The sequence below is a fragment of the Euprymna scolopes genome, chromosome 24 (assembly GCF_053919585.1).
Source record: "Euprymna scolopes isolate OS-2025 chromosome 24, ASM5391958v1, whole genome shotgun sequence".
Taxonomy (NCBI): Eukaryota; Metazoa; Mollusca; class Cephalopoda; order Sepiida; family Sepiolidae; genus Euprymna; species Euprymna scolopes.
In genome coordinates this window covers 66,421,772-66,444,688 of record NC_136505.1, presented here as the reverse complement: position 1 = coordinate 66,444,688, position 22,917 = coordinate 66,421,772, and the positions used below count along the sequence as shown (strand labels likewise).

The window sequence follows — 22,917 nt, the reverse complement described above, 5'->3', positions numbered from 1 at the left end:
TCCAGTTTCGGCGATAAAGTGTAGAAATACCTAAATGAAAATATGAATATAAAAAAAAAAATGTTCTTACATATTTAGTTGGAGCTCATATTATCAGAACATAATTAGCTTAACTAAAACTATTCGGTTATCAGAATATATAATTTTAAAGTAATCCAGCGTTATTTTTGATCAAATTTTAAAAATATAATTGAAAAACAAATATGTAACGTGTGCACTTCTATCCATTATATTAGTTTTTAACGGTGACTTAAACAGTGTTTTGTTAAAAAAAAAAAATTGAAAATGTGAAATATGATTTTTTTTGCGTGTGCAAGCAGTACACCACCACCACTTCCAATATATTTTTTCATCTTTTTTTTTTTTTTTTTACAATTTTTTTCAGTGGATTATAATCGAATGGACACTAATCTACCCAATTATATATATATATATATATATATATATATACAAAATCAATTTTTTAATATTTGTAGGAGGTGCTCAGTTTCTAGTTAAGTTCCTATTTACTTGCCTCCCCACGAGGACAGGGTTAGACACAAGGTCAGTTAATGTGAGGAAAATCCAGCTTCCCAAAAATGGTCAATCTGGATAGAAATAAACATAAAAATTGTCTCAGTCATGAAGGATTTCTCCTTCACTGACAGAGGACAAAAAAGGCGAAGAGTAGCATCAGAATACTACACTGTGATCTTTGCTCGATGTCCAGGTAGAGAAATAAAAAAAAACGTCTTAAACTGGAAAGTTTAACGAAATAATGTGTCACTTGGACAAGAAATGTAATTGAAAATAAAAACCAAATTTGTGAACAATTTGTTAGCTTTAGCAAAAAATGTTTTTTTGATATTTAAGTAAGTGGGTAAAAATACTTAAGTTTTCCAAACGTCACGTTTTCTGTTAGTGACGTCACTCGTTTTAAATGAAATTTATTTTTGTCTATTTGTCATAATTCTTGTTAAGTTTCACACCCCTTAAGAATTACGAATCATTCATATCTTGTCGCTCCATCTCTTCAACCAGCGGCGTGCGATTTCATTACCAACACTGAGGTCTTCGTCCGTGCAGTTGGGCCCCAGTGGGCAAGATGTTAAAATGTGCTCGATGGTCTGAACTTGGGCACCACAGGGGCATTCAGCAGTTATAGAGTAGCCCCACATGAGGAGGTTGTCGCCAGTTTTTGCAACTTTTGCCCTTGCCCTATTCAGAGTGACCCACTCCGAACGGGACAGGTGTGTGCCAGGTGGTAAGGTTTCACTGGGCTCTGGCAGTGCTATATTTGTAGACTGAGGGTCTACCTCTCTCCACATCTGCAGACGGTAAGAGGATGTAGGAGTGTCCAGTAGTTCCTCCACTGTGGCAAAGCTTCGCCGGGACACAAGTCGTCTAGCCACCTCCGAGTAGCCATAGAGAGGGTGTCTGGGGTCTTCGAGTTGTTTAGTATGCTCAACTCTCGTAATTATATCCCGGCGGACTTTAGGTGGTGGTATGCCGCTTAATCGGTATAGGGCTGGTAGAGGTGTGCTTTTTAAGTTTCCGGTTATGATTCGGCAAGCTTTGTGGAGATCTGCGTCAATGCGGTGAGCATGGGCTGAGCGAGACCATACTGCAGCGCCATATTCAGCCGTGGAGTAACATGGGGCTTATGATGTTGTCCTTAGCGTGTGTGGGTCTGCTCCCCAACTCGAGTTATCCAGTATGTTGACTAAGTTAATTCGAGGCGCGATCTTCTTTCGGAGCTTGTCTATGTGTGCCTTGAAGGAGAGAGTTCGGTCCAGTGTGATGCCAAGGTAGTCTGGATATGATTCATTTACTAGCTCCTTACCTTCCCATTGGATCTTCAGCTTCCTGTGGGCTATGTGGTTGTTAAGGTGGAAACTACAAACTTTTGTTTTCCCAGGATTGGGATTGAGGAACCATTTCTTATAGTAGGAAGCTAGGGTTTTTAAGGCACTGGAGATTCTTTTCTCAATTGCTTCAAAGCTCTTGTCTTGTGTCACAAGACACATGTCATCCGCATAGATGAATCTACGGATGTCTGTAAATTCTGGTAGGTCATTTGTATAGATGTTAAACAAGGTCGGCACCAAGATAGAACCCTGGGGCAGACCATTCTTCTGTGACCTCCACCGACTCTGCCTACCATCCATTTCGACAAAGAATCTTCGATTCCGGAGAAGAGATTCTATAATGGAAACCATTTTTCTGTTCTTCAAGGTCTGGCCAACTTTCAGCAGAAGTGCTCGGTGGTTGATGGTGTCATAGGCTGCCGTGAGGTCGATAAATACAGCCCGTGATTTTTTTTCTTTCATACCCATCCTCTATGTACCGAGTCAAGTTCAGAACCTGACCAACACATGAACGCCCCTCCCTGAACCCAGACTGGTCGTCCGTAAGCTGGTCTTCAACTATTGGTGATATCCTGGCCAGAATGAGACGTTCATACAACTTGTACAGTACACAAAACAAGGATGTAGAGCGATAGCTAGATGATAGTTGGGGGTCTTTCCCTGGTTTAAGAAGAGCTATAACTTTTGCCTGTCGCCAGATCTTGGGAATGTTGTATCCAGCAGAACAGGAGTTGAAAGAATTACGATAAACAAACAAAAATAAATTTCATATTTAAAAGTAATTTGATGTCCAAAATCTAAGGCATAACATTTTCAAAAGCCAATAATTATACCCACTAGCCGTAAATATGGGGGTCAAACACCTTAAAAAAAAAAATAAATAAATAAATTAAAAAAAAAGAATTTTAAAAAAAATCCCTTAATCCTACCTCTCACCCTAGGTATGAGTGGCAAGCCTCCTCTTCTTAAAACCTTTAGCCCTAACAATAACGCTAAGTCTAAGTGGCAAGCTCCTCACCAAACACAGTTTCTTGGTAAGCTACATATAAGTGTCTAAAAAAAAAAAAAAAAAAAAAAAATCCTTCCTTAAAGAAAAGTGCATCATTTATCACCCATAAAAAATAAATTAGTCAATTATCCTAAAATGCTAGAATGGTCTCAAAATGGTGAATTATTTTACATTAAATTTTTGTGAAACTAACCCCCACTCTAAATTCTAAAATTGTTTTTGTTTTGTTTCTATCAAGTCTTCAGGGTGTTCACACAATTTTCCTTAGCTTTATCATTAACCCAAAGTCAGAGTGGCAACCTCTCCACCCTCTCATAATTGCACAAAGACCCTCTTAGAACCACACATAAGCGTCTTTAGAAAAGAAAAAGATGCTCAGATTTTATCTCCGATAAAAAAAAAAAAAAAAAATGGTTAACTGCCCTAAAACGCTAGAATAGCTCAAAATGGGGAAACATTTTACATTAAATTCTAAAATAATACTTGTTTATCTTTCATTAAAGTTTTTTAAGGTATCCACATGTAATTGTCTACAAAGGTAAAATCGCATATTTTGGAGAGGTGGTCAGATGGGGTGGGGGTGGGAGGGGTGGGGGTTAACGGAAAGTATTAATCTACAATAATACCGAAGAAATATTGCAATATATTCATTTTTAAACAGTCCTAGATTTCGATTTAAGTTTTTTTACATATAATGCATTACAATAAGTTTTTTACATATAATGCATTACAATAAGTTTTTTACATATAATGCATTACAATTCAGCTTTGAGTTCTTTAATTTCTTTTCTTTTAATGGATACATGGCATTTTTAAGGAATATTTTACTTAACTGGATAAGTGGTTTGTGTGTTTTAACTTATTTAAAAGTGTCTTTTACTTAAATAAATCAAGTGGTGTCGAGTGAAGCCATTTAAATTAAAATTACACAAAAACAATTTTTAACGAAATGAAACAAAACAGTATTTTTGCAATATTATTTTCAAGCTTTACGGTATCATTTTTATTACATTGTTAGGTGAAAGTATAAAAAAAGTTACATACACCCTCCCTTTCCCATGTTAAGAATAGATTTCTAAATAATAAGAGTACAATATAATTATAATTTTTCATTAAATTGTTAGGTGAAAGTACAAAACAGTTACAAAACATCTTATTCCCATGCTAAGAATGATTTTCTAAATAAAGAGTTTGGGGATTCTGTATTAGAGTCGCGACCCCCCCCCCCCACACACACACACACCTACCCACCCCCACTCAAAAATTTACCAAAATTCAGGAAATCATTCAATTTTAATGAAATTTTCAGTATTTATTAATTAGCAGTTACAGGATATAATTTTTATACATATTTATATTATAACATTTTTGGACATCTTATTTGTTGTATTAAACATTCCTACCCCGTTTTAATGTGTTTTTCATTTATTTTTTATATAAAAAAAAAATTTCAGTACTTATGCAGTTATGCTACTGTGCTGAAATATTATTCAGAAATCCATTCATAAAATGAGAGGGAAGGGTGTTTTTTAATTATTCTGTATTTTCCCCTAACGAATTAATAATAATAAAAAAAGATATCGTAAAATTTGAATTTATCTACGGAAAGCATGGGATAAACTCAAAATAGTTAACAGTCAAGAATTTGTAAAACAAAATGTTTTTTAAATAACAAAAATAAAAAAATATTAATACTTTATGTTCGTAAGTCATTTGACAAATGCTTTGTTTACAGGATTTATTTGTGTGTTACAACACACAAAATTCTCATGTTATATGCGTTTGTCACTATTTCTATTGATGCATGCATAAAAAGTTTTTATCCAATTCTTTTCAAATTTTAGGACAAAAGAAATTCATATATTAGCTATTAAATTGCGTTTTAACACAGTTTCTATCTTTACTTAGCTTTGTACTACAAAGCATCAATTTTGAGATATTCTAACTTTTGACTGGAAAGATGCATATGTGTTCAAATTCCATAGCAAAGACAATTCTTTTCTCTGATTAGCTAAAATAACTAGAAACCTCGTTGACAGGTACAACTTCCGCTTCGAATATTTATGTGAACACACCCCAACCGCATATTTGCAAAAAGTGGTCTACCACTAGCAAGCATGCTATGCTGGCATGTTTTGCCGTTAATAGTCAGATTTAAATAGCGATTTCTTGGAATATACAAATCACAACAAAAATATTAAAATACCATTTGAAAGTAAATTTTATTGTGAATCCAGTTATATAAGTTTTATTTTGATGGAGGTAGGAGAAATGTACTTATTACTGATTTAAAGACTATGAGTGTCAAATTAAGTAGCAGTGTGCGCCTTGTCCAGCGCTGAACATTATGGTGTCTGATATTGCTACTTAAGCACAGCAGATGAAGTTGTCTCTTAACAGTAGTAACAGATACTGGATGTTGCCAAGTAGAATGCATTTGAGTTGTTAGTTACAGAGTGGTTTTTCAACTATTCCTCTTGTTAGATGTGAACAAGTGGTTATCCTCTACGATAAATGTTACTCTGAACCTATCAAATCTTTTTCTGTTAATATTTAACTCAGTTTAATGAAATCATTGAAGAATCATTGTGATGAATTAACTAAATAAACCAAGCTGTATTCGTTTAATAAAAATGTTTTCATTGTTGAAAAATAAAAAAATTTTATTTGAACAGTTTTTAAGATTCTTTGAACCATATCCCCCCCTTTTTTTTTTTTTAGTTTATTTCTGTTCACCTTTTAAGATCAATGAAATCAAAATATTCCTCAAAAAAAAAAAAAAAAAAAAAAAAAAAAAAGAGAAGACTGTTATTTGATGTTAATTGGTCATCTTATATCACATGACCTAAATTTTTCAATGCCATAAATTTAGGATCTCTTTCATACACTAGTACCAGCCACTTTAATAGTCCTGCATCCTCTAGCTTTTTTAAAAAAAATTTTTTTATATAATTCTCTTTTATAAATAATTGAAAATTTTTTAGCTCCAATTATTTTCCCTGCTTTCAAGTTTTTGATATAGTTTAATCGGGATGCTTTCTTTTTATAATTCTTATTTTGTTTTTTTCCAAACTTCACAATCTCCGGACTTTGCAGGAAGATAAGTTTTTGTTTTCAACTTGTTTTCTTTTGGCAATCTAAATATTTTGCATTGTTTGTACATCTTATGTATAGTAAAAAATCTATTTCATCTTAATTGTGTTTGAGTTTTTGGCAATTAAAATATTTAATTAGGTTTGATATGCATGTTTCGTGTTTTATTTTCATAAATCCTACTTCAATTTTATTTGAGGCTTTTGAAGAATTAAAATCTATCCAAGTATTTTTACTTATAGTTACTCCATCTTTTTTTTTTTTTAATTTATTCTTTTAATGTTTTTTACAGTTTGCTTTCTTTGTCTTTAGTTCATCTATTGTGCATAATTTGTTAATTTGGAACTCCATCTTTTGTGGCATTTGGAAATCAGTGGAGGTAAGCTTTCATTTTTATATCTTTGAAACTATCCCACTTGAATGTTTCCTCAACTTGAGGTTCATTTTTTTTTTACTTCATTATTGTTCCATTTGTAAGTATTTTTGATACTGCGCTGAAATAACATTATTTCGAAAGTCATTCTTAACATGGGGAGGGTGTTTTGTAAGTATTCTGTGCTTCCACCTGACAAATTAATTAAAAAAAGATATTGTGAAACTTGAATTTAACATGAAAAATCTGTGTAAAAATAGCACAGTACCAAAAATACATAAGCACCATATTTTTTTACTCTATCAAGTTTTTTTTTTTTTAAGAAATGTTCTATTCCAAAGGGTGATAGTTATTAGTTTATCTTCAAATAATTGCATTACAAAAGATGTTGGTGTATTTTGATAATTTCAGCTTTGCTATCTAAGCTTGCGCAAAGAGTTTACTCAGTGAACTTTCATGTGTATTGATTATACATTTTACTTCCATTTCACACTTCCTATTTTATACAATGCTAGAGACAAGCTGCATGGGAAATGCCAGGAGGGAAACACATTTGACTTCATATGTCAGGGCTACGATAGAGGTATACTCTCATCAAGAGGAAACTACAAATAACTGTATTCCATAGGCCTCAATGGTTAAGTCCAGGGACGCCTGGGTATAAGCAACCATGCTGTGGATTTCTTCCAAAATAACTAACTTCTAACATTCATACTTAGTATCTTATTTTATTTCATCTGTTTGGTAAAGCCATTTACCTAAAAATTATATTGACAGATTTTTTGGTTTTATTTCCAGACATGTGTACACAGTATGATGGAGGTCAAATCTGACCAGTGAGGGTTACGGACATGTGCTGCACAGACAGGAGATGACAATACAATGGATATATAATGTGAATCTTGAAGACAGACTGAGTTGCAATAACCTTAGAGATTAAAGCTGGACAGTATAGAAATATGTGTGTAAATGAAGAAACCTCAATTGTATGATCATGTTAAAAGAATTAAGGGTTCGTGGGTTAGTAGATGTAAAACAGTTAAGGCAGCAGATCATGTTCACAGGCAAAATAGGTGATAATGATGAACTTGAGAAAAAGAGGGATAAATAAAAACCTAATCAGAGATAAGTTAATTTGGAAGTTAATTTCTCACGGCCATTCAACATGTAAAATAGACATTAAATCAAATATGCAGATGATTAGGGCTTGTAATGACCCGTTGATTGATCAGATTGGGACTCTGATCCGGTAAGGGTTAAAGTGAAATATTGCAACGACTGGCCTTTCAGTTTCATAGCCATTGGCTGCTAAACCACCAGGTTTCCATTACCAGACATCACTAGTCAGTACCTATGGACAACAAATGGGTTCCATTTAGAGAGGCAGGTGAATGCTTCACGCAGGCAGGGGAACAGTTTGTGAATTCTATAGCCACAGTCAATCTATTAAGACTTACCTGCTCCACACAATGCATTCGGAAGCTCTGGACCAGCAGTCCACGTCTCTGTATCTGGATCAAAGATATCAACAGAACTGACACAATGTTCAGGAATGAATTCACAACGCCATTTCTCACTAACAGCAGCATTCCCACCTGCAACAAGATACATCAAGTGATATAGATATCAGGAAATTACACAAGAAAAAAAGAAAAGAAAACTTCTTTTATTTACAAATTTTTCGCTCTACAGCTTAATATGAACTTAGAATACTAAGATGTTTCTCTTTAAGACTAATATCAAAAGTTAATAAATAAATGTGTATTAACACAAAATAGAATTGCTAAATGTGATGTGTAGAGTTATTCCCCTTGTAAAATTGGTTATTTGGTCAAAACGAATGATCGGTTCTACAAGAGCAATACTGGATTATATTTGTATCATAATGTTGAATACTAGATATCCCTACAAGATGAAAGAATTATTCAAATTCTGTATTATGAAAATAATCACTTAACTATTAAATCTGTTATTTAGCTCATGTACTGTTTACATCCTGTTTACAGTTTAATCTTATTTTACTTTCATTTGCATCTGTACGGTTCTTAACAATCCCATCAGTACATAGACTATAGGCCAACAAAAGATATTCTTATCTAATGTGTAAAGTTCATCAGATTCTTGCCTTCAGACCTATATAGCATTATATTTGACAATTAACTATTTTCTTAGGAATATCACTTCAGACAAGGCATGTAGCCACTTGATGTAAAGAGCTAAATTTTTTTTTTTTATATATATATACTGCTATTCCAAAATTAAAAATCTAGCCATCGGTAAGTGTCGAATGGACAGATTATGATCTAAAAAACAACAATTCTTCCCCCTTTGTCAGAAACATTGCTCATGGAATGTGAGGACTAAAAGACAAAAGAAGATAAACAAGAGTTACGAGACTGCTACAAGTAAACCCAAAGTAATTTACTTTTCCTTTTAACATCTACACATATTAATTAGTGTATTTTTAAGGACACAAGCAACCCAACAGATCATTGTCACCATCTTGCATTCTTTTTTAACTAGTTAAAAATAATTTTTTATCTTCAGATTTCCATAGTATAGTTCCTTTAGTTATTGAAAGATATTCATACCATTTTGAGAATGTTATAGGATTCATACCATTTTGAGAATATTATAGGATTCATACCATTCTGTCCGGTCTTGATATTTGGGATAAGTTTACAACAGCCATATCTGTAGCGTCATACTACATATGAGTGAATGCTGTTCTTTTTAAGGATACAGAGGAACGAGACATAACTATGGTTTGATGGATTTGTGGCATACACCTGATGCCAGTTTCGCTGAAACTAAAGGTGTTCGAACAGGAATTAGGTCTACATTGCAACTGGCTACAGTAGTAAGGACATGTTCCTATTTACTTGCCTCTCCACGAAGGCAGAAGTGGACACAAGGTTAGTTTTTAATGTGGAGAAAATTCAGCTCCACTCAAAGAATCCCAGTTGAAGGTAAGTACGAAAAAAAAACAGACAGAGAAAGACTTAAATGACTGTTCAAAGATGACCTCAAGCAATGGCAACCATCATAAATTGTTATGGAGAAAATCATTTTGTGCCACTAAGACCAATGTGCAACCCACATTTAATGTGGAGGAGAACCGTTAAAGATATCTGACAATAACACTTTTTTATAAACAAATGGTTTCCTATGATAAATAATCTTTAATCTTTTTACAAAATCAGGGTCAACAAATAAATCGAAATGTTTTGGGGCTTTTAAATTCATTTCCCGTAAAATACATTACATTGTCATTTTAAAACTCTTCAGTTAATAAACTTGTTTTATTTTTAAACTTTCTGCATATACTTCTTTTGTTGAATTATGTAACAAAATATTTATTTTCTAAACTTATTTTGAATGTTAGAAATTAAAGGTAAAAAACTCAATTATACATTATTGATTCCCTGTAATTATCTTAAAAAAATCATTTGTTTTCTTAAATTAACTATCACTGGATACTAATACGATTTTAACACTTCATCTTGGTGGGTACTTCTTGCCTCCACATTACTTAGAAACTATTTCCTTGCAGCTATTAATCGATTACTTTTATCCACTGACAAATTTAATAGTGAACAGTATGTAAACAAACTTTTTTCTATCTTCAAATTGTCTTTATAAACAGGTCAGTCATTTTATGCTTATATTTCTCAAGCACCAGCAGATATGCCGAATAGGAATTATAGCACAATTTCTGTTTAAATATACAAACTACAGAACAAAGGAAGACGTCTTTTTCTTTTAGTGATGTGGGGAAGGGGTACTCACCAATAACATAGATTTTATTTTTATGAACAACGCTGCCACAGAGTGCTCTTGGAGTCGACATGGGAGGAAGCTCTGTCCACGTATCTGCTTTGGGACAATACCTGAAGAGCAAAGCATGACTAGTCAGAGAATGATCAAATAAATCTTGACACGTATATAACAATTCAGTTTACATATGATATAGAAGATTCTGTTTTCCCTGGTTAGTGAGACTGGAATTTTATTTATATTCTTTTCATGGCAGAAGATATTATACAAGATGTGGAAAATGAGATTTGAAGAGTCAGTGCTCTAGAGGAAGAGCACTTTGGTCGACAAAACTTTTAAAATGCCTCTGCATTCTTTGATAGGAGCACCTCAGGCAATTAGTCATAAACTTTTCAAAGAATTACAGCCTGAGAGTGTGGACCTCCTAAAACTACACAGGACCACACCTCAGTCTGAGAGAACAAACTACATTGATTCAGGCTTATTTTAAAACAAATTGTAATTTTTTTTATTATTTATATTTTAATTATATAATTAATATTTTAATTATTTAAAATAAATTGCAATTTGTGTTAAATTTTGGTTCTTGATCAGAATTCCTATTAAATTATTAAATTAGAACTATTAAAGAAAAAAAAAAAAAAGAAAAATTTCTATGATGTACATACCCATGATGAAATAAAAATATCATATTCTAAAAATTATATAACTTGATCAAGCAGTTTTTTTTTTAAATAAGAACATCATTTTAAAACAAAGAAATTTTATAGGCATTACAGCATAAATCTAAAAAGCATGACATTGTTTCTGGTAATTTTTTTCAAAATGGTAGGTGAGACAGCCACTTCTAGGATACTAATAAAATTTGATTTTATTTAAATATAAAACCATATGATCAAGTTACATGATTTTTGGAATATATTTGTTTTATCATGGATACATATATCATACAAATTTTTCTTTATTTTTGTTTTTTAACATGGGGGAATTCTAGACAAGAACCAGGTTTTTTAGCAGATATTGCTTAGTAACCTTTTTTATTCATCAAATATGTAAGCTAAAGTACAAAAATGCTTAACAAAATGCAGGTTAGAATTCACTGCAATACAATTACTTTTGTGGGTACAAATCTATCATATAATAGAGTAGAAGGGAGGGAGGGAGACTCACTTATAACATTTGTCACTGATCTGATTGACACTTTCCCCACCAAAGACGTAGAGATTTCCCCGGAAAGCAACTGAGGTCAAACAGCGGAGTGGCTGGGGAAGGCTAGCCACAGATGACCACTCATTGGCCTGAAAATTGTATTGTTCCACACTGCTGAGGACTTCAGTACCGTCATGACCACCAATAGCATACATGTAGCTGAAAACATAGAAAAAAAAACTTAAAATTAAAAATTATCATAAGATATATATTGACCAAGATTGGATTAAAAAATCAGACAGTTTATAAATACGATTATGAGCAATTTTTCTAAGGAAAAATATTTCATAGATCTCCAAGGTTGAAGATGTTAATAACTGTATTTAATTATCGTTAAAAAAAAAGATTAAAAGAATAACAGTGTATTGAAATTAAAATTTGCATTCTTACATTTTAGAAAAAGGTTTTATATCAAATATTTGTTCAAAATTGTTTAAGAAAAAAAAAATTCATAAAGTTATAATTGCATAAGATTAATCTAAATCACATAAAACATTGGTTGTTTAACAGTATATCTTACATATATATATATATATATATATATATATATATATATATATATATTAGTCTGGGTGCCCGGCGTCACCCGGGTGTATGTTGAGAAAAAAAACAAAAAAAAAAAACAAGTGGTAGTAAGCAGCCAGGCTCGAACCCATACCGCAAAGGAGGAAAAGAATGTGAAAAAAAAAAAAAAAGTGACATCTTTATCATCGCATCCATCGTCAAACCGGAAGTGGCGAAGGTTTAAATTAAGGCTAGTCAATCGAAAAGAGGGGGATGACTTTCGAAAATATCGACAAAATAAGCGACCCTACCTTGTAGAAAAGTGTCCGGTTGAAGGTGAAGGAATTAATGTTTTTTGCCAATTTTTCAATATTGGTCAACAGAAGGGTCGAGCTTCAAAACGATAGTGATCTCGTGAAAATCCGTCGCCTCTGTCAAAAGTTTTGAGCAGACATACAAACAGACAGGTGAAATTTATATTATAGAAGGCTTTTGACAAAGTCTGGCATGAATGCTAGTAAAACTAAACTGTTCTCTCTTAACAATTACAAGACGCTTCTCAAACCACTAATATCCATGACAAATAACACCATACTTGAGAATTCTTCCTTCAAACTCCTCAGCCTAACATTCACAATGCATAAATTATTGTTGCCACATATGGGCTGATGCATCTACCACTAGTCTTTCCCTCTTAGATAGGGTTCAAATAAGTTTCCAATCTAATAAGTCCCACTTTATCAACTAAGCTCCAATCCCTGTCCCATCACTACAATGTTGCATCTCTATGCTTGTTTTACAAATATTTTAATAGAATGTGCTCTGATGAACTCGTTGCACTTGTGCCCCCTCAACATACATGTCGTCAACAAACCCACTTAGCAACAAAAACTCACTCTTCACTGTTGAGGTCCCTAAATGCCAGAAAACTTTCTATTCTAATAGTTTCTTCCTTCGGGCAGTTAGATTTTGGAATTCCCTTCCTGCTTTCCTGGCTGTATTGATATGCAAAAGTTTAAATGTAATGTAAACCAACTATTTGGGACCATGCCTAGGAAAGATTAACAAGATGTTGGTTTTCATTACGTTTAAATTTCTTCATATCAGTACAGTCAGGGAAGCAAGTAAAGAATTTGAAAGTTTAGCCGTTCGAGAGAAGAAACTATTAGAATAGAAAGCTTTCTAGCATTTAGGGACCTCAAAAGTGAAGGGGTGTAATTTTGTTGCTAAGCGGGTTGGTCGGGGATATGTATGCCGAGGGGACACAAGTGCAATGAGTTCATTAGAGCACATTCCATTAAAATAATTCTAAAACAGACACAGATGTAACATTGCGGCAATGGGACGGGTTGAAGCTTAGTTGACAAAGTGAGACCTATTAGATTGAAGACTCTTTTTTGGACCCTATCCAAGAGGGAGAAAGATGCACCAGTCCAGATGTCACAACAATATTCCATGCCTGGGTAAATGGTGGCTTTGGAGAGGTACAGGATACTCTCAGGTGTGAGTAGTCTTCTAAGATGATAGAGAGAACCCAACTTCCTTGCAGCAGCCTTTGCAATGTACTCAATGTATTTGTTCCAGTTCATATTGTCTGTGAATGTTAGGCCAAGGAGCTTCAAGGAAGAATTCTCAGGAAGCGTGTTACCACAAAAAGGGGCTAGAAATTTGAAAATCGCCGAACCAAAAATTTTAATATTCCAGGAACCAATTTTTTTTAAGAGCTCAGTCATTCAATAATGTTGTAATTAGAGATGATGCAAAAAAACAATATGTGTTTGTAAACAATTGTTTATTTTAATTAACACAGAATTTTTTTAACTTTGCCAAGGTGAGAGAAAATGTACCCTGATGAACTCGTACCTCCACACTTGTACCTCTTCAACATTCATACCTCCAACAAACCATCTAACAACAAAATCCCACCCCCTCATTGTAGATGTCCCTAGATGCCGGAAAGTCTTCTATTCTATTAGCTTCTTCTCTTGGACTGCTAGAGTTTGGAATTCCCTTCCTGCTTCCCTGATTGTACTAACATGCAGAAGTTTAAATGTAATGTGAACAGACATGTCATTCACTTCCTCACATGGTCTCAAATAGTAGCCTCTTACGTTCAAGTGGCAAGGTGTCTTATTTGGGATGAACAAGACTTAAAAATAAAAAAAAAATTCAATTTAAAAAAAAAAGAAAAAAAAACAAAAACAAAAAAAAACAACAATAATATTAGTGAATAAGTGACCATAATAAATCTGACAGAACTTGAACATGCTGGTTAATTCTATTTACTGAAATGGTATCCAATCTTGCAAGTAGAGAATTTTTTTTCTAAACTTTTTTTTTTTTCTATGTTAGTTCTAGCAACTTACCCATCAACAACAGTTAGACAAAATTGAGAACGTGGGCTTTTCATTCTAGCTTTGACCACCCAGGTAGCACTAACTTGATCAAACATGACCAAATTGCTCGACAGGCCCTCAGGTTGGGAACCTCGGTAATTAACTTTACGTAATGTACCACCAGCTACGTAGATTTGATTATCGCCTGTCACAGCACATCCTGAGGGGGAAAAAAAAGGAAAATTTAGTCATTGAGAGGCAAACAAAAATGTTTTTTCTATTCATACAAAAGTGTATTTATATTGTCTCTTTGTCCATCTTGTCTTTTCATTAATAATCGATTTTACATTTATACCTACAAGCTCACAGAATATAAAATAGGGATATAATAGTGTTAAATGGAATTGGGAATCAGAATGTTTTGTGGTATGGGAAAAATTTGGGTTCTTCTTCATTATTGTAGTGAAATTTGAAAAATTGAATTTCAAGTGAAACCATTGGTATTTACTGAATTGTCATGTCACAGTAATTAACATATCCAAAAATTACAAAAAATGATAAGGTAGAAAATTAATTATTAATGAAAATAGTTTTCAAAGACAATTAGTAAAAATTGAATTTTGAGAAAAAAAAAAAAAAAAAAAAAAAAAACAGTTCTAATTGTAACAAAAGGGAGGTAAATCTTTTCTGAAAACTAAAAATCTTTAGACAATTTAGCAAAACTTAATTTTCGCTAATTGTCTTTAAAAATTGTTTTCATTAATAATTAATTTTCTTTCTTATTGTTTTTCATAATTTTTTAATATTTTCATTACTGCGAGATGACAATTCCGAAGATACAATTAGTATTGCTTGAAATGCAATATTTCAAATTTCACTACAATAATGAAGAACCAAAATTTTAGCCAAAATTCCAATTCCAAAAACAATTCATTTAATTATTTTGATGCCTGTGCAATAAAACTGAATTTCCAAAAAATGCGTTCCAAATAAAAAAAGAAACATTCCATGCAAATGTGTCATGTCGAAATTAGTATAAATTCCAAAAGCTTTGAAAAATGATCTAGATGTGCTAGATCTATTTTTCACCAAAAAAATAAAAATAAAAAATAAACAGATACTAGTGGTTGAAAATTTTCTAGTTTTTTTAAATGGCAGATTTCAAGGGAGATAAATCAGTTTGTCATACAGAATCGGTCGCACAACATTTCCACATTAAAATATACAATCAAACTTGATAATTTCTATTTTTACTTGTAATTATTTTTCTACTGGATCTTTTCAGAATTTTAGAAATTTATACTAATTTTGACATGATATGTAAGTACATAAGTGTTTGTACCTGTTGTACAAGTACCATTTTTTAAAACTGAATTTTAAATTGCTGATAAGGATTCAATAAATTATTGAACTAATAGTAAAAACTAAAATCTATAGTTAATAACATTAAAATACAATGTAGAATACTTTTACTTGTATAAAATATAAAACAATGAAAGTTTGCATAAATTCACTAAGTAATCTTTAAATGTATTCAATTCTGAAAAATGTTTAAAAATTGAATTAAAATTTTTGTCCAGAAAAAATACTGACAATTACCATTGATAATTAAAATAAAATAAAATATGAAAAATGTTTTTTTATTTTTTATATGATGAGATTTTGTCAAGTATCTCAAGATAGGTTATCAAAAAGTATGAAAAAAAATACTTTTAACATTTTCAAAGGCTTGATGCAAATTTTCATGATTGGAAAATAATGCAACAGGCAAGTACATGTAGAAATTTAAACAACTTATGTAGATTAGTCCTAAACAAGAAATTAGAGATTCTAAAATTCAAAAACCTTCAAAATTTTTAAACTGTTTAAATGAAATAGCAAAAAGCTGTATACACAAAATAAATTTTAACTAAGGAAAAATAAAAAAATAATAATGTATTCTAGATACATAAGTTCAAATAGAATCAACTATTAATTTGATAGATAAAAAAAGGCATATCACCTATGCAAAACAGAATAATAGAATCAACTATTAAGCATATCACCTATGCAAAACAGAATAATAGAATCAACTATTAAGCATATCACCTATGCAAAACAGAATAATAGAATCAACTATTAAGCATATCACCTATGCAAAACAGAATAATAGAATCAACTATTAAGCATATCACCTATGCAAAACAGAATAATAGAATCAACTATTAAGCATATCACCTATGCAAAACAGAATAATAGAACAGGAAATAGAAGTAACTGAACCTTGTGCAAATAAATCCCGATGATTGGCTCAATACAAAAGTCTACAGGTAGAGGTAACAATAGATTCAAATGATTGGGTAGTTGAATCCAGTTCCATCCTAAGCTTAAATTTTAGACATTTTTTAGAGTCAAAATCAGAATGAATTTTGATCAAAATTGTAATAAAGATTCTAAACAAAGTTTCATATCAGTATATCTTAATTTTCATTAAAGTGATGCAAAACTCTTCTGTCCATCGAACAGTGTACTGATACTCGATGACTGACTGAGATGGTTTCTGAACAGTTGTATCGAAACTATCCCTATGCTCTATGTTTAAAAAGAACGCATCTGATATAACGTCTGACTTAACTGATTGGTTAATTATTGGCATAGACAGTTACATACCCTCCAAAAACTTTCAACAGAAACTGAACAGCCATCCTTGGTACACTCCTAAATATGCTGCTGCCATTGCATACAGAAACCACTGCTTCCATTGCTTTCAACATAATAGATGTTTTAAAACTAAAATTGCCTATAGAACTGCCAGCAATCACTTCAAAAGAGTGTTGGGTGCTTAGTCTATCAAGTCATAAGTAGAACAGAAGTTTGGTTCTCACAAGTTTTGGTGAATAACAAAGGTTTTAAATAGATGTGCGTCCTCTATCCTGACTATTATCAATGAGCCTGAGGTGATTTCAATAGCATCTGACAAAGCCAAAAACTTTGCAGCAAATTAAACCCTATGCAATTATGGTCTCCTACCTCCCAAATTTCCTCCCAAGATTGAAAATAATCTGAGTGATATCCACATATCTGTTCATGAAATTGCCATGTTCATCAAGAACCTTGATGCCAGCAAAGCTACTGGCCCTGAAAATATTTCAGTTATAGTACTCAAAAAGCTGCAACCGGAACTAGCACCCATTCTTGCAAAGTTGTTCAATTGATGCATAAATGAGAACTGCTTCCCAATACTTTGGAAAACCTCATTAGTTTTCCCAATATTTAAAAATAGTGGTGGAGATCTGTCTTTTGCATCTCAGTACAGACCAATTAGTCTTCTGCATCTCAGTACAGACCAACTAGTCTTCTGTGTGTCAGGAGCAAGTTGCTCAAATAGAGAAATTGTCAACCACCTCAGCAAAAACAACCTACTCAGCAACAAGCAATATGGTTTCTGTCCAGTGAAATCTACAGCTGATCTACTGACTAACTTCACATAGAATTAGTCAATCTATTGACAGGGGTTTCATCTCAAGAGCAATAGATCTTGACATATCAAAGGCATTTGATAGGGTTTGGCATAAAGGTCTATTTCATAAGATTTCCAGCTATGGAATATCTGGAAATATCTTCTCTCCGATAGGTTCATACAAGTAGTCGCCAATAGGCAAAAGTCTGAAACTCAAAGCATCAATACTGGCATGCCTCAGCGATCGATCCTGGGCCAAACTCTCTTCCTTATCAGTGATCTCCCAAATCACATTTTAATTTCATTTATCAACATATATTAAGATGACACTACGATCTATGGCAAAATTTCAAAGGCTAACAACAACCAAGATCTCTGCGTTTCTCTCCTCAGACGTTGAGCATGTAGTGCAACAGGTGGTTAATTTTAACACATCCAAAATCAAGGGTTTATCTTTTCACCATAAACACTGATCCTCACTTGGCCCAAATTGATATGAATGGCCCTTGTCTAAAAAAGGCTGCCTGTTTTGACAAACTTCTGGGTCTGAAATTTACTTCTGACCTGAAATGGAAGACTTGCATCAAATCTGTTGCCAAGATGGCTGAAAAAAATGGTTGTGTCATTTTACTGCTCCAGAAGGTATTTAACTCCCGATGCAATCCGCTACCTGTACAAGAGCCTGAGATGTCATAAAATAGAGTATTGTTGCCATACCTTGGCGGAAGTCGCTCGGAGCAACCTATCCTGCCTTAACAAAGGTCAAAACCGGCTTCAAAACCCAATAGGTGATGCATTTTTTTCTTCTTCCCTGCAACCTCTTTACCACAGAAGAGATGTTGTCAGCTGCTCTATCGTTATTTTCATGGCAGTGCTTGTCTGAGCTTAATCTATGATACCCCCTTGCCAAACTTTCACAAAAAACACTTTTCTAACTTGTCTAGCTACAACGATCATCAACAGTTTCCCCCCACTCTCTATCCGTGCCTAAATCTAAATGCAAATTCCATCAATAAAGCTTGTTTTCTAGAATTACCCACCTGTTGAACTCTGTTGCACTGGCCTGCTTTCCAGGGTCATCTTCAAGTCCAATGTAAACGAGTTCTTGTTAAGCCCACTCCCACCCCTAAATAATCCACTTCTACACAATTTTCACCACTGTTGTCTCAGTGACTACTGAACACTCATTAATCCTTATCCTCAAGTGGCCTTTAAGTGGTGACTAGCAAGTAAAAAAAAAAAAAGAAAAAGGGAATCAATCTCTCTTGAAATGCGTATTATAGTGTATGTATCATTCAAACACGGTAAGGTTTGAATATATGATAAAGTGGCAGTTTTAGTCATTTAGAACTGCTTTAAAGCTTCACCGCTCACTCATTTTTCAACCAAATTTCAAACAATAATTACAGTTCATAGATCACCTTTTCAGCTATATTGTGAAAAAAAAATTTCAATTTTTTGTTCAATTAAACCAAAGTTATGAATTTACAGGTGTTCAAAATCGTAAAAATTCGTAAGGAGGTGATGACTGGTTTCTATAGTATCCACGTTGCTTCAGCAATTAGTGTTGCTCTAATTCACTGCTTTCGCGAAACGAGAAATAACAAGTGAAATAGAGAGAATGAAAGCAGACGAATGCCATACATTTTTATTACATATGTGTATATTATGTTTATGGGGCGAAAAAATAAGACTGAAATTAAACAAAGAACAAGTGAATTTACTGGAAGCCTGGAAAAATGGATTACAATAGAAAAATGCGAGCATCAAAAATAATATGGTGAAGCTTAAACATGGAAAAGAAAAGGACAAGATATTCTAGTAAAAAATATAATAAATTTATAACTTAAAATATTGCAGCATTAAGAATTTTTGTTGATTTCAATTTAACATTATATAATCAATTCTTAATGCTTCAATATTTTAAGTTATAAATTTATTATATTTTTTACTAGAATATCTTGTCCTTTTCTTTTCCATGTTTAAGCTTAACCATATTACTTTTCATGCCTGTATTTTTCTATTGTAATATACGAGTGGGACATAAAAGGTCTCCTATCTTTGGAGTCAACACTAAATCGAATTGATGCTAGAAGAGCGGGTTTGGTTATCATTTCATTATCAATCCTCATCGTGTTGAGGAAAATGTCTCTTGAGCATTTGATTCATTTAAGGAAGAAAGTGAAGCAGCGGTCAAGGCCAGATTTAAGTTCTTGTGATATTTTTGAGCATATTTGAAAGAAAACGTTTTATGACATCTTCAAAAAAAAAAGATGACACGAAGTGTCTTGATGACTTCCAGGAATGATTCTATCAATGTATTGCTAACAATGGTCAGTATTTGGCTGTTATAACTTTTTAAACTTATTAAAACCAACTGGACATTTATTACAATAACCAACAAAACAAAAGTGAGTGAAAATAAAATAAATATTACCAAAAACAAGATACCTAGATAAATTTTGTGTTGTAACTTATTTTAATGCATTTAGTTGGAAACAAAACTAGTGCCACATCTATTAAGTTAGAATTAGAACAAAAGAAAATTACAGCTATTTACACCCTCAATCACTCAAAAATCAAATATTAACATTAAACAAAATACTGGTAAGAACATTACATTTTCACACAATTGGTGACATTTATTGGATAGGTTTCTATTAGTATTTTGTTTAATTTTCGATTTTTGAGCAATTATCGAGGGTCAAAATGACTATATAACGAAACAGCCATTTTTAAAAAATCATAATTCAACAGACTTGACACTACTTTTTTTCAAAGTAATTAAGTACATCAAAATAACTTATAAACACAAAAAATCATATCCAGGTAGGTAAAAGAGTAACTTATCTTGCCTTTGGTAAAACACAAAAATCATATCCAGGTAGGTAAAAGAGTAACTTATCTTGCCTTTGGTAACATTTTTTTCATCTTTTTTTTTTTTTTTTGGTTTTATTGGCTATTGTAAAAATGGCCAACCAAACTAAGAAATTTAATGAGACTTTTTTTCTTTTAAAATGCAAGTTTATTCTTTTTTTTAGATCCACTTATGTGGCGAATCTTTATGCCTTACCTTGTAAACTTCGCATTTACTAAAAAATAGTTTACTTACCAGGTGTACAAAGAGCCTGAGGTAATTTACATACATAACGAACACAGCCAGTTTTAGGGGACAAGATCTCCATAGCTCCATATTTGCGCTGCGCATCTTCTGCATACGGGTTGGCTATGATAATAATGCCTCGTTTGAAGTTCATGCCGGTGCGTGGCATTAGATTAAGACCCAACTCTAAATGCCGATTCTTCAGCATGTAGTAAAGCCGCACATTGCGCAGTGTGTTTTGAACGTTGTCGTAACTCAGCAGAGTCTTGTCAGAGTCAATTTTATCACAGAAATAATACGAGTCAATATTGGCAAAACGAACATGATTCAAGATGATGTCCAGAGAGCTGATCCGATCGGTGAGATTGTGCTTCAGCCAGGCCATGCACGCCTCGTAAACGGTCTCCTCCTGGATGATGCACAGGTTGTCGTCGCTAATGATTTCCACAACTTTGTCGGCCGGCAGAGAGAGGAACTCACTCTCATGATACAGGGTGGAGAATTGCTGGTTGATGAGGTCCTTGGCAACGTTTGCTAGCGAGATGCAGCCATGTGCAAGGGCAAAGAAATAGACACCAATGCAATTGCTGATATGCACATGGTGCATCATAAACGACGCACAGCCATTCTTCAATGACACCAGCTGAAATATGTTGGCTGCCGATAGCAACTCCTGGACCGTCTCCTTTGACAGCACAACGGTACCTGTATAGATGTAGTCAAGCACTAGCTGGGCCGTCTGAGAGTCAATCGAACGCAAGGTTATCTTCTCCTGGTTCTTTTCAGCCATGTCGTTGGTGAACATGGCCATGAAATATGGACTGGAGATGGCCAGCACATTCTTATGACATGGAAACTCTCGCCGCCCGGCACACAAGATGACATCTGTGAAGAGGTTCTTTTCATAGAGGCGGGCGAAGCCATTGAGCATAGTTTTGGAGCGATCAGCCTCATCGCAAAACTTCCTTACAACCTGAGCTTCATCTTTGTCACCTATATCGACACTGGCTTCGGCGACAGCAGCAGTGGAAGTAACAGCAGTAGAAGTGGCAACAGTAGCAGAATCAGTTTCATAATTAAAAAGCATCCTGAAATTAAAAAAATAATAATCAAAAGATGAAACACAAATTATGTAATAAGAAATAGGATGGCATTTTTTTTTTCTATTGTTATAAAATGAATATTAAAATTTGAAATCTGAAAGGCTTTTACACAATTCGCATTCTGGCAGTTCACTTGTTTCATACAGCGTCAGAGGAAAACGAAGACCAAAGTTAAATTAACTTTCACTCTTTGAGGATAATGTGCTTGCCACACACTATTGCTGCAGTTGGTTTTGTGGCAATCCACTGGTTTCAATTGGAGGAAGATAAAGAATCTGTTAGATTAACTGCAGACATTGGTGAGTATGCAACAACAGATAGAAACAAAGATGGTATGGTAGTCATGAAACAGCAGCAGAAATAGTAATCGTGAAAAATTTTGTAGTTAAACGTCGCCATTTACCAAGAAGATGCATTTCTATTGACAGATACCCAAACAACTTTCACATCTTGCAGAAATACTTCGCTGACCAGCTGCATAACAAAGTGGTTCTTCAACTGGTACTCGCAATATACATGGATGACAGATTTCAATGGGGCTTCTGCTAAAATAGTCATATTTTACAAACCAAAGCACTTTAAATCATCAAAATACTACCATTTTGTTTGAAAATGAATATACTTCCAAATGAATTAATAAATAAAAATGTACACTATATATTTTTAGAGTTTTAAGTAAATTAAGTGATGCAAACCTGAACATCATAAAATGGCATTTTCTGTAAGGTTTTATAAAGCTCATACCACATTTGTATTAAGAATTTTGTCATGAAATTCGGGAACTAACCAGAAAAGATGTCACTTTAATAGTTTGGGGTGTCTAAAATACTTTTGACCACTCGTTTTTTTTGATGTGTTAAATAAAAGACTTCAACATGAGTATTGAAAATTTTGAAAAAAAAAAAAAAAATTTCTTTGGACACCCACTGTTAAATAAAACAATCTTTTTACTGTTTTTACCCATTAAAAGTATAATTGTATGTTGTTTTCTCTTGTATGAGCTAGTAATTTAAAATCATGACATCTGGAAAAAAATCGTTTTGAGTTTGGGTGTAGACCGTCTTGTAGTATTAGAAATAGCATCAGCAGCAGCAATAGCACGGCTCTAAACAGACACTTTTTTT

The 22,917-nt window shown here is 33.2% G+C and overlaps 1 protein-coding gene across 1 annotated transcript in view; it reads right to left on the bottom strand.

The window, feature by feature from the left end:
* LOC145246761 (kelch-like protein 6) overlaps positions 1–22,917 on the bottom strand; it is a 44,338-nt gene that overhangs the window by 3,916 nt on the left and 17,505 nt on the right. Inside the window, exons 2-6 of the mRNA XM_080108533.1 lie at positions 20,700–21,778; positions 14,179–14,368; positions 11,270–11,467; positions 10,112–10,212; positions 7,780–7,917 (exon numbers count right to left, since the gene is read on the bottom strand). Of these exons, the coding sequence (XP_079964659.1) occupies positions 7,780–7,917; positions 10,112–10,212; positions 11,270–11,467; positions 14,179–14,368; positions 20,700–21,777 (1,705 nt within the window). The 5' untranslated portion in view covers position 21,778. The remainder of the gene's footprint in view (positions 1–7,779; positions 7,918–10,111; positions 10,213–11,269; positions 11,468–14,178; positions 14,369–20,699; positions 21,779–22,917) is intronic.